The sequence below is a fragment of the Gopherus evgoodei genome, chromosome 8 (assembly GCF_007399415.2).
Source record: "Gopherus evgoodei ecotype Sinaloan lineage chromosome 8, rGopEvg1_v1.p, whole genome shotgun sequence".
In the NCBI taxonomy this organism is placed as follows: Eukaryota; Metazoa; Chordata; order Testudines; family Testudinidae; genus Gopherus; species Gopherus evgoodei.
The window spans coordinates 101,782,025-101,794,450 of NC_044329.1; the positions used below are offsets into that span (position 1 = coordinate 101,782,025).

Consider the following 12,426-nt stretch of genomic DNA (forward strand, 5'->3'; position numbering starts at 1 on the left):
AATGAGATATACCCAGAAAAAACTCACTTGTTCTTGGTTGCTTGTGTGGTTACGGTAACAGAGAACCCAAGAATCCCAGATGTATTTCTACATGTAGGGTACACATGGTAGCTTAAACCAAAAGGAGGGGGAAAAAGTTCACAAGAACAAGTCACTTTACATTTACCATCCACAACTACTAAATTAGAATATTGTCAATACATAGATCTAAGGTTTTAGCATTGAGGCAGCTATCAATTCAAGATTCCCTCTGAAACAGCAAATATCAAATCTCTTGCATCAAGTGGCCTTGGACTTTTCGTGTTCAGCAAACAAGCTAAGGTGAGTACTCATGTTCTGAGAAATCCTGCACTCCAGATCTGTGAAATTACAAGGACCCTTATAGTAAAAGCTAAGATTCTGTCATGGATATTTTTAGTAAAAGTCAGGGACAGGATGCGGGCAATAAACAAAAATTCATGGAAGTCCATGACCTCTCCCTTCCCTGACTTTTACTAAAAATACCCAGAGTGGGGGAGGACTAACAATCATGTACTGCCACGGGGCTGACCTCAGACAGTGCTCCAGCCTCAGGAGGGCTGACCCAACCCCAGCTGCTGCTTCAGCCCTGGGGACTGCTGCTCCAGCAGCCCACTGGCCAGCTGCTCTGGAATCCCCAGGGCTGATAGCCAGCCATTGCTCTGGTGACCCAGGGACTGACTTCCAGCAATGGCTGCAACCCCACCACTGCTCCAGCCTCAAGGAGCTGACCCAACCCCGGCCACTCCTTCAGCCTTGGGGCTGACAGGTGCTCCAGCCCTGCCACTGCAGAAAAAGTCCCAGCAAGTCACAGAATCTGTGATCTCCATGACAGAATCATACCATTACCCATAGTCCAGGTACTGTGCAGTCAGGGTTACTGGACCTTCTTAGTTCACAGTAAAGAGCCTAAGTAGATGGGGTTGTAGCTGCAGTTGTGACAGGAGTTAAGCTCGGCAGTCCCCACTCTTTACATACGTGGTCCTGGGAAAGCTACAGTGGTAGCTACTTGGAAGACAGAGTGAAGGCATGCTACTTCTGCGGAAGTCTAGCTCCACAGCCAGAGTCAGTGTTGAATACCAAGCTAGAGAGATAGTCTTCTGCTTAGTCAAATTACGTTACCTTCTGGTTATGGACTCTAACCTGGAGAACAAGATCTTGCTGACAATTATTTTTTCCGATGAGTAACTTGACCAGTTTAGAGTAGCTTCACTGCACATAACCTTGCCATTTTTATATGGTGTTGTAGGAGCAACAGTGATATATATGGAGATATACCTATCTCACAGAGCTGGAAGGGACCCTGAAAGGTCATCAAGTCCAGCCCCCTGCCTTCACTAGCAGGACCAAGTATTGATTTTGCCCCAGATCCCTAAGTGGCCCCCTCAAGGATTGAACTCATAACCCTGGGTTTAGCAGGTCAATGCTCAAACCACTGATCTGTATGACTATGCTACGCATAACCTGTATGCTCAAAAAAGACGGTTACTCACCTTTGTAACTGTTGTTCTTCGAGATGTGTTGCTCACATCCATTCCAGTTAGGTGTGCGCGCCGCGCATGCACGTTCGTCGGAAACTTTTTACCCTAGCAACTCCAGTGGGCCGGCAGGTCGCCCCCTGGAGTGGCGCCGCCATGGCGCCCAATATATATCCCTGCCGGCCCGCCCGCTCCTCAGTTCCTTCTTGCCGGCTACTCCGACAGTGGGGAAGGAGGGCGGGTGTGGAATGGATGTGAGCAACACATCTCGAAGAACAACAGTTACAAAGGTGAGTAACCGTCTTTTCTTCTTCGAGTGATTGCTCACATCCATTCCAGTTAGGTGACTCCCAAGCCATACCTAGGCGGTGGGGTCGGAGTGAGAAGTCGCGGCATGGAGCACTGCAGTTCCGAAGGCCGCATCCTCTCTCGACTGCTGTACCAGGGCGTAGTGGGAAGCAAAGGTGTGGACCGATGACCAGGTCGCTGCCCGACAGATTTCCTGGATGGGCACACGGGCAAGGAAAGCCAGCGACGACGCCTGCGCCCTGGTAGAATGCGCAGTCACACGGCCCGTAGGGACATGGGCCAAGTCATAACAGGTCCTGATACAGGACGTAACCCACGAGGATAACCTCTGGGAGGAGATAGGAAGCCCTTTCATACGGTCCGCTACCGCCACGAAAAGCTGGGGGGATTTGCGGAAGGGTTTGGTCCTCTCTATGTAGAACGCGAGAGCTCTACGGACATCCAGCGAGTGGAGCTGCTGCTCCCTGCCTGAGGAGTGAGGTTTTGGGAAAAAAACCGGGAGGAAAATCTCTTGGTTGACGTGGAAGGCTGAGACCACCTTGGGTAGAAAGGCAGGGTGAGGTCTAAGCTGCACCTTGTCTTTGTGGAAGACCGTATATGGGGGGTCTACCACAAGGGCTCGGAGTTCCGACACCCGTCTAGCTGAGGTGATAGCCACTAGAAAGGCAGCCTTCCAAGAGAGGTAAAGCAGGGAGCAAGTAGCTAACGGCTCAAAGGGGGGCCCCATGAGCCGGGACAACACCAGGTTAAGATCCCAGGTTGGAGCAGGGGGACGGACGTTAGGGAATAACCGTTCCAGCCCTTTAAGGAATCTCGACACCGTCGGGTGAGAAAAAACGGAGCGACCGTCCGCACCCGGATGAAAGGTGGAGATAGCTGCTAGATGGACTCGCAACGACGATAAGGCCAGACCTTGCTCTTTGAGGGACCAAACATAGTCTAAGATTTCGGTTACCGAAACTTCCATAGGGCGGAGATTTCTCTCTACGCACCAACAGGAGAAGCGTTTCCATTTCGCCGAATATGTGGCTCTTGTGGACGGTTTCCTGCTGCTCAAGAGCACCTCTCTCACAGGCGTGGAGCAGCGCAGCTCGGAACCAGTTAGCCACGCAGGAGCCACGCCGCTAGGTGCAGCGACTGCAGGTCTGGGTGACAGAGAGACCCGTGGTCCTGGGTAATCAGGTCCGGATGAAGGGGCAGGGGAACTGGGTCGGCTACGGCCAAGTCCAGCAGCATGGTGTACCAGTGCTGTCTGGGCCATGCCGGGGCCACCATGATCACACGAGCCCTGTCTCTGCGCACCTTCAGGAGGACCTTGTGAACCAGAGGGAACGGAGGAAACGCATAGTACAGGTGGGTCGACCACTGGATGAGGAAGGCATCCGCTATCGACCCCGGCTCCCTGCCCTGAAAGGAGCAGAACGCTTGGCACTTCCTGTTCCCCTTGGACGCAAAGAGGTCCACCCGGGGATAACCCCACCTCCGGAAAATGGAGAGAGCGACGTCCGGGCGAAGGGACCACTCGTGTGACAGGAAGGATCTGCTCAATCGATCCGCCAGCGTGTTCCGTACTCCGGGAAGGAAGGAAGCCCTGAGGTGAATGGAGTGGGCTACGCAAAAGTCCCAGAGTCGTATCGCCTCGAGGCACAGGGAGGAGGACCTGGTGCCGCCCTGCTTGTTGATATAATACGTGGTCGTCGTGTTGTCCGTGAACACGGCTACACAACGACCCTGAAGCTGATGACAAAACGTTTGGCAAGCAAGGCGGACCGCTCTCAACTCCCGCATGTTGATGTGTAGCCCCACCTCCTCCTGGGACCACAGGCCCTGCGTCCGCAGGGTCCCTAGGTGGGCCCCCCAGCCTAGATCTGAGGCATCCGTTGTCAGGGATACCGAGGGCTGAGACGGGTGAAAGGGAAGACCCGCACACAATACGGACTGGTCCAACCACCAGCCGAGGGAATCTAAGACCTTCTGGGGGATTGTGATTAACATGTCTAACGGTTGCCTTGGCCTGTAATGACTGATAAGCCACAGCTGGAGAGGCCTCATGCGGAGCCGAGCGTAGTCGGTCACAAAGGTGCACGCCGCCATGTGGCCTAACAGGGTTAGACATGTCCTCACTGACGTCAACGGGGCTGACCGCAAGCGTTGAACGATCGCCGCCATGGTCTGGAACCGCTGCAGAGGCAGCGAGGCCCTGCCCACAGTGGCGTCCAGGACGGCCCCGATAAATTCCACCTTCTGAGTGGGCCTCAGGGTGGACTTGTCTGTGTTTATCAAGAGGCCCAGACTTGCAAACATGCCGGTGATCACGCGGACATGGCTGTTCACCTGCTGTTCCGACGTGCCCCGAATCAACCAATCGTCCAGATAAGGGAACACGTGGACACGGTTGCGCCGAAGATGCGCCACAACAACTGCCATGCATTTTGTAAACACCCTCGGGGCCGTGGACAGGCCAAACGGGAGGACTGCAAATTGATAATGACGAGCCCCCACAACGAAGCGGAGGAAGCGTCTGTGGCGCGGCCAAATGGCAATGTGGAAATACGCGTCCTGCATGTCGAGGGCGGCGTACCAGTCTCCCGGATCCAGGGATGGAATAATGGTCCCCAGGGATACCATGCGGAACTTCAACTTCACGAGGTATTTGTTGAGCTCTCGCAGGTCGAGGATAGGCCTGAGGCCTCCCTTGGCCTTGGGGATCAGAAAGTAGCGGGAATAAAACCCCTTGCCTTTCTCGTTTTTCGGAACCGCCTCTATAGCTCCTTTGCTGAGGAGCGTCTGCACCTCCTGCCGAAGGAATTGCTCGTGAGAGGGGTCCCTGAAGAGGGACGAGGAAGGAGGGCGGGAAGGAGGAAACGAAACAAACTGCAGGCGGTATCCCGTCTGCACCACGCTTAAGACCCAGCGGTCCGATGTTATTTGGGACCACGCCGGGAGGAAAAACGAAAGGCGGTTGGAAAACGGGGGGGAAGGATCCATAGGGGAAACTGTTACTGCGCCCTCGAGCGCACCTTCAAAATGAAGGCTTAGGACCAGGCGGGGGTTTTGAGGAGCCTTGGTTCTGCCCCCCTTGGTTCCCCGACTGCCTGCGCCTCCCGTTCCTGCCGCGGCGCCTGTAAAGGTCCTGCCGCTGGCGGAACTGGGAAAACGGCCTGCGTTGTTGTTGTTGTTGTTGTTGTGGCCGGAAGGGTCTACGCTGCGTCACGGGAGTGTGCATCCCGAGGGCCCGCATAACGACTCGGTTATCTTTCAGACTCTTGAGTCTGGGGTCTGTTTTGTCAGAAAACAGGCCCTGGCCTTCGAAAGGAAGGTCCTGTATAGTATGCTGGAGTTCCGGCGGAAGGCCGGAAACCTGCAGCCAGGAGATGCGACGCATCGTAACTCCTGACGCAAGGGTACGGGCAGCCGAGTCCGCAGCGTCCAAGGAGGCTTGCAAGGCCGTGCGTGCGACCTTCTTGCCTTCGTCCAAGATGGCCGTGAACTCTTGGCGAGCATCCTGTGGCAGCAGCTCCTTAAATTTGTCCACTGCCACCCAGGAATCAAAGGCATATCTGCTCAGCAGGGCCTGCTGGTTGGAGACCCTGAGCTGCAGCGCCCCAGCCGAATACACCTTACGGCCAAGGAGGTCCATCCGCCTGGCCTCTCTGGACTTGGGGGCCGGAGCCTCCTGGCCGTGACGCTCCCTATCGTTCACCGATTGCACTACCAGTGAACCGGGAGTCGGGTGAACATGTAGATATTCATAGCCCCTAGAAGGGGCCATGTACTTTCTCTCGACTCCTTTCGCTGTCGGAGGGATGGAGGCCGGGGACTGCCAGATAGTATTGGCATTGGCCTGGATGGTCCGTATGAAGGGCAGGGCGACCCTGGTGGGAGCATCAGAAGAGAGGATGGTGACAATTGGGTCCTCTATCTCCGAGACCTCCTCTGCCGGTCGGTGCCCAGCGCATAGCCGCTGTCCGTCTGGGAGGATACGGACGGCTGTCTCGAGGGCCACGGTGGGGCCGACCCTGGATGGTACGGGTCTGCGCGGGCCGGCACGGAGAATCGTCTCGGTGCCGGGGACCGGTGCCGGGAGTCATATCGGTGCCGGGATCGGGACCGGGACCGGGATCTGTCACGGTGCCGTGATCCTGATCGGTGCCGGGCGCCGCTTCGGTGCCGGGCGCCGCTTCGGTGCCGGGACCTGCTACCAGCTCGGTGCCGGGAGGTCGACCGGGACCTGCCACCAGCTCGGTGCCGGGAGGTCGAGCGAGACCGGGACCGGGACCTGCCACCAGCTCGGTGCCGGGAGGTCGACCGGTGCGGCGAGTAGCGTCGGGACCTGCTCCTGGAGTCGCGGTGCCGGTGTCGACTGGAGCCTGACCGCGACCGTCTCGATGCAGACCGGTGCCGCGAGTGCGACCGGTACCGCTGAGGGGAGCGGTGCCGGGACTGCGAGCGGCGTCGGGATCTGGAGCGCCCAAGACGTCGGGACCTGGATCGGGAACGACTGTCTCTGGGCGGTGCCGACATCATGGGCTTGCCTCTGGACACGACCCGCACCGGAGGTACCAGGGGTGGCAGCCGAGTAGGCTCAGTCAGGGCAATAAGGTCCCGAGCCGAGGCGAAGGTCTCCGGTGTGGATGGGACCACTATCTCAACCCCAGATCTCATGGGGGAGCTCGGCGGCACCGGACTCAACGGACCTGCCGGGCCCGGAGTCAACGGTGCTGACGGTGCCGGCGGCGCCGCGGCCGATGTCGAGGCCGGGCGCTCTAGCCGGGTCTGCCTGGCCGGAGTATTAGACTTCGACGGCCTTGGCTCTGGCTCCAGTGCCGGAGAGGGTCGGTGCCGAGGAGTCTTCTCGGTGCCGGAGCGATCCGGTGCCGGTGCCGATACCACGGCCTGCGAAGCCGTCGGGTCAAGTGCCGCCTCCATTAGGAGAGTTCGGAGCCTTTGATCCCTCTCCTTCTTTGTCCTCGGCTTAAAGGCCTTACAAATGCGGCACTTGTCAGATCTGTGCGATTCCCCGAGGCACTTCAGGCACGCTTCGTGGGGATCGCTGGTAGGCATGGGCTTCTTGCAGGCCGCACACTGCTTGAAGCCCGGCGAACCAGGCATGAGCCCGGTGCCGGGTGCCGGGAAGGGCTAAGCCCCCGGCGAAGAAGTACTTTACAACTAATTAACTTAACTATCAACTTAACAAACTAATTAACAACTATAATGGAACTAGAGAATAACGATAGATAACGATAGATAACTAGGAGAGCTAGGGACGTGGAGGACAGCTATGCCGCGCTCCACAGTTCCAACGACCGACACGGCGGTAAGAAGGAACTGAGGAGCGAGCGGGCCGGCAGGGATATATATTGGGCGCCATGGCGGCGCCACTCCAGGGGGCGACCTGCCGGCCCACTGGAGTTGCTAGGGTAAAAAGTTTCCGACGAACGTGCACGCGCGGCGCGCACACCTAACTGGAATGGATGTGAGCAATCACTCGAAGAAGAAGGTCTGTTATACTTCTACCCCCCCTCTTGTCTCCTCTCCCTCTCTGAATACTGTGAACTGGCTTTCCCCGTCCCTCTCCCCCTCCCGGAATGCTTGTGGGATGAATGGGCTGGTTGAACAGCTGGAAGATCAGAAGAGCTCCCAGGTAGAGAAGGTGTCTGGGACCCTAATTAGGCAGCACTCACACCCCCAGTGCATGGACACTCCATGGACACTGGACTAGGTGGAGTGTGACCAACCAGACACAGCCAGGTTGTCTCTTGCAGTCCATAAGGAGCAGGTCCTTAAAAGAGGAAGGGACCATGTGCTCAGGAGTGCGCTCACAAGCTTGTATCTCCTGTGAAGGCCCTTCGCCCGGACTGCCTGGCCAGTGGTTTGCCGTGTTACATTCCATCGTGCCTTGGGAAGACTTACCTTCATCGCCCCATCCATGGCTGCGCTGTGGGACACTTACCTTGAAGAATCCTGACATCTCCAGTGCTGTGCCTGTCCTGGGAGCGCGAGTATGCAAGTGTGAGTGTGTACCCCGCCCCCTTGTTTTGAGCTTAGCTATCAGTACAATAAACATGCTGCTTTCTGCCAAACTCTGGTGGGCCATTAGTCCTCCCTAAGCTTACTAGCCCATTTCAGGTAACATATGGCACCAAAGAAATTGCTGGGTTTGGCTTTAGGATGTTACACTGTACTTTCAGCCACACTGTGCCAGGAGTTAGTTATCATGCAATAGGGAGTTTCCACAGTAATAAAGCACACAGGACTCATCATACATGATAAAGCAGTTGAACAGGAACTGTACACAATGCAGTGAACTTACCCAAGGGTTTGCTTGGTTCGCAGGAAGTTGAAGCAAGGCTCCTCCATATGTATCTGAATACAGCATGAACTCAATCAGTAGGCATTGCTACTTACAGCAACAGACATCCCACAATGGCTGCTTTCGCTCAGACTCAGTACCGAAGAATGATCAAAACAAGAAACAGTGGAAAGCCTAAACCTTCATGAATCCCCTCACCCCAGAGAGGAATTAGCATGAAATAAAACTATACCCATGTAACCGGATTACAAGAAATTCTGCTATTCAGGAAGTTTTATAGGAAGAAAGTTTACTTCACTGAGTTCATGAGTGAAACCGCTCATTGGGTTTTCCTGACATTATGCTTCCAACACCTATACCCATAGAGGAAATAAAAGGCTAATTTGAGTGGGTCACATGTATCATTAAGATCTGTAGTCTCATTTTGACACCAGCCATTGTTTTCATGGCAGACACTGTCATGTATAGGACACAGGTGCTCCTTCTATGGGCACGCATTAATAAACACTCAAGCGTTATTAGGAAAGGAACAAAACTTACCACAAGCAGTTCCATAAGGGTGTATTCTCTTAAACTCCTAGCCCCAGACTAAAAGAACAAAAACACTAATTGAAAACAGGTTAGGGGTTTCTCATGGAGCTAAGTGCTATGGTCCACGTAACTAGAGGGGCCTTTTTGAGAGAGAGAGAGAGGAGAGCGAGAACCATTCAGAGTGGATTTCACCATTAAGTATATTGCAATTTGCAATTAAAAAAAAAGACTTTCTGGCCTCCAATGTGTCCTCAAAGCAGCCCTCGGAAGACAAGGGCTGCTCATGGCAAAGGGACCAGAATGGGTAAAAACACCATCCTGATGTAATGAAAGAATAGGAGGTGTCAACAGGCACAATCTGGGGGAGAAAAGGTGAGGAAGGAAGGCATTATCTGGATGGAAGTGGACGGAACATTCCTGCATAAGGCATAATAGATCTAGAACTTTCACACACAAAATAATGCAGACTATAACTTCATTAAGGGTTTTTAGCAACTTTGGCCTTGTTCACGTGTTTATGGGATCACTTGAATTCAAGACAGATTCTTAAAATAATGGTTGGAGAATAGTTATGCTGATGGCTTTCCTAATCCAGACGGCACAACAAGTAGCAGCACTCATCACAGAGAAAATAAATGAGTATATTCAAATGCTTAACACATTACCTGATAATACACTGTCACTTCAGAGTTGGCATCACCTTTGTTAAGGGTTTTCACCTTGCAGAGTAGGTGTGTGTTTGGCAGGTCTACCACCCGAAATTGAACAGGACATGGGTGTGGCAAGGGAAGGAACTGCAGTTTTCTGAAGGGAGTCCAAACAGCAAAGTGTCAAACACTTGCGTATTCCTTAACCCAAAACAAAGAACCATAATCTTCATAACCTAGATGCCTCAATACTCAAAACAGCTTCAATCCCCTCCCACTTCTACAACAAATCTAAAATCACATCCTACTTGAACCATCATCAGATCTGAACACCCAGACCAGAAGATTTTCAGAAAATAGTGACAATATAGTTACATTTCTTTTTAAAAAAAGGAAATTCCAATTGTTTACAATATTCTCCTCCACTCCACAAAAGAAAAGAAAATGTTACGCTATCAAGACTTATAACTTTGTAATATAATTATAGTTCCCAAGGGTGAAAGGTGAAAGAACCAAAGAGAGAAACTCACAGAACAACATAATTCAGAAAATCCTTTGATTCCTAGGAGATAAAACATAAACATAGCTTTATTTAGAAGAATGGGATTATTAGCCCTTTAAGCATTAGCTCCAATACATTCTATAACCATCCAGAAATGGGCCAACAGATACAGAACTGTCCAGTCCTCCCCAGCCTTGCCACATAGTACAGCATTTTGGCGGGAGGCTAGCCCAGCACCAAGTCTCTCCCATCCCCTACAAGGTGACAGCATGGTCTCGTCTATATTATACTGTGGGAAGAAACAGACATCTCCAATCCAGTCTCTTGTTTGGGAGTTTGTAGTCTCTCAACAAGCCAACGTGGAAGCCAGGAAAGAAGAAAGAAAATGAGAGAAATGGCTTACAGAGTCTTCTGAGATTCTAAGCTGCAAGGGATATGCACAAAAGGAGTCAGTGGGAATCTGCTCAGGAGCAGCTTGGGCCCCTGCTGAGGCAGTGCCAGCAAACAAGAGAAAAAGAGCAGTTTATGGTAAGTGCTGCAGGACCTCACTGTGCAAATGCAAGGCATCCAGGGTCCTGAAATTTATTTCACAAACTACAGCACTTAGTGCAAAACATCTCAAAGACGCCATAATACCCATAGCTAAACCTCAAATTCTCCTAAAAGCCAATGCTCATGTTTGTCATTACAAGAATCCCCACTCCCACCAATTTAGAGGTGTATTTCCCAAAAGGCTTGAAAATCCAAGAACAAACATTACCGATCAAGATAAAACTGATGAACACAAAGTGAAGACAGCAAATGGGTTTATCACCCATACTCCTTGACCACACAACAATGTTTGTGACATTGCATCAATGGGGCCAAACCCTGTTATATCCATGTTTTAAAAAGCCATTTAGACTAGGCCAGACCTATGGCTGGATCCAGCAGTCCCCAGGAAAAAGCCTTCACTAACTTCAGTAGGAGTTTTGTGTGAGTAAATATAACAGAGTTGGACCCTAGCGGGGTTTAATATGGTTTGACCTTGCTACATAGGCTGCATCTACATGGGCAGTTTTAGGGAAGTTTTCACCAGTTGTACCAGCACCAGGGGAGCTCCACTGGTAACAAACAATGGGAACACAAGTATGAACAGGCTTTGGCCTTTTTTACCATCACAGAGTCTAAAAATTACTGAGCATATTTAAACAACATGAGGGGAAAATCTTCAGTGGCCAGTCTACATTTGATGTCCCACGGTGTTAACAGAATAAGCTGCACTGGTGTGAAAAACCCTAAAAACTGCTAGCGCAAGCAAAGTTATACGCTGGCAAACCAGTGTTATAAATGAGGTTTGAGGCAATTGTGTTTGAACAACCTTTAAAAGTGGTGGTTTGACCAATTAACATAGACTTCAGGCTTCAGCCGCTGAGAATAGTACTCACTCTGCTTGTGAAGTTTCCTTGCACCAGTCCCTCCACATACAGATGTGATTTGAAGCCCTTAACAAAGGCCGAGAGCGACTCAGTGTCAAGGCCCTTCATTAATCTCCTGTATCTATCTATCATAGACCACTTGCCATGCTCCAAAATTAAAGAACGCACATCTCTGTAAGAAACAACAAAAAAAGAATAGCTTTAATTGTCGATTCAGAATGTGTTTCCCAATAGGGTCTTTAAATCCTGAACTTCTACCCAAGCTCTGCGACAAGCAAAATTTCAGCTAATCCTAACCAGAAATACCAAAGTACTGGTTAATCTGCATAGAGCTCTTCAGTCAGCTCCAAAATGCCTCTGGCAACCTGAGACCTCTGTGGCACAACTGCTTTGGAATGTCCCTGGGGGAAGACTTAAATACTGTTCCCAGGATAACAACTGTATACTGCTTTTCAATTTTACCAGGATGTGTCCTAATGCAGATTGTTTTTCTTTTCTAGACCACTTATTTATCTCTGTGGACCTCTATTTCAGACTGCTAGTGTTTTACTCAGCCAGCTATACGAACTCCACAAAGTGAGTTGTCATCAGAAGCAGAATTGCAGAGTAGCACAGGCTGTTTAAACAATAGAACATATTAATAAAAACATCTGAAATTTTCACTCTATATATTTGAAAACTGAACAGGCACAGGGTTAATTATAAGGTCCAACCAATAAGAGCTGAAGCCAGTCCTACAACCCCCCCGCTGCAGCATCTCTCAGCAATATCAAGCCTGGAGGAAACAGAAGTGAACCCAAATATGCTACGAGGGCTAATGGGATTCTAGGATGTATAAGCAGCAGAACAGCTACTAGGAGCAGGGAGGAGGTATGCACCATTGATAAGACCATTATTGGAATACTATGTCCAGTTCTGGTGTCCACACTTCAAAAATGATGTTCAAAAATTGGAAAGGCAAAGCCAAAGGCAGTAGACAAGGAACTGAGGGGGCTGGAGAGGGGTTGGTTGCACAGTGCTTTGTAACCACTTAAGGTGGCACAAGATAGGGACAGCACACGTGCAACCCAGCCAGGCATTGCTACCACAAATCTCCCATTACAAGTGCAGTGGCGCACAATTACCTAAAATGGAGCATCCACAGGGGCACTCCTGGAAGAAGAAATGGATTTTGCAGCTTGGAAAAATCTTCAAAGTTGACACTGAACAT

At 51.5% G+C, this 12,426-nt stretch overlaps 1 protein-coding gene across 11 annotated transcripts in view; it reads right to left on the reverse strand.

Annotated features, from left to right (window-relative positions):
• Positions 1-12,426, reverse strand: part of LOC115656717 (nardilysin-like) — a 131,569-nt gene that overhangs the window by 33,170 nt on the left and 85,973 nt on the right. For 7 of the 11 annotated variants that reach the window (XM_030573813.1, XM_030573814.1, XM_030573812.1 and 4 more), the window contains 6 exons: positions 11,226-11,388; positions 9,827-9,858; positions 9,315-9,453; positions 8,659-8,706; positions 8,119-8,171; positions 28-111 (listed from right to left, as the gene is read on the reverse strand). In XM_030573813.1, coding sequence (XP_030429673.1) covers positions 28-111; positions 8,119-8,171; positions 8,659-8,706; positions 9,315-9,453; positions 9,827-9,858; positions 11,226-11,388 — 519 coding nt within the window. Of the gene's footprint in view, positions 1-27; positions 112-7,421; positions 8,293-8,658; positions 8,707-9,314; positions 9,454-9,826; positions 9,859-11,225; positions 11,389-12,426 lie in introns of those variants that run through there. The other 4 variants (XM_030573815.1, XM_030573819.1, XM_030573820.1 and 1 more) reach the window with 3 other exon arrangements.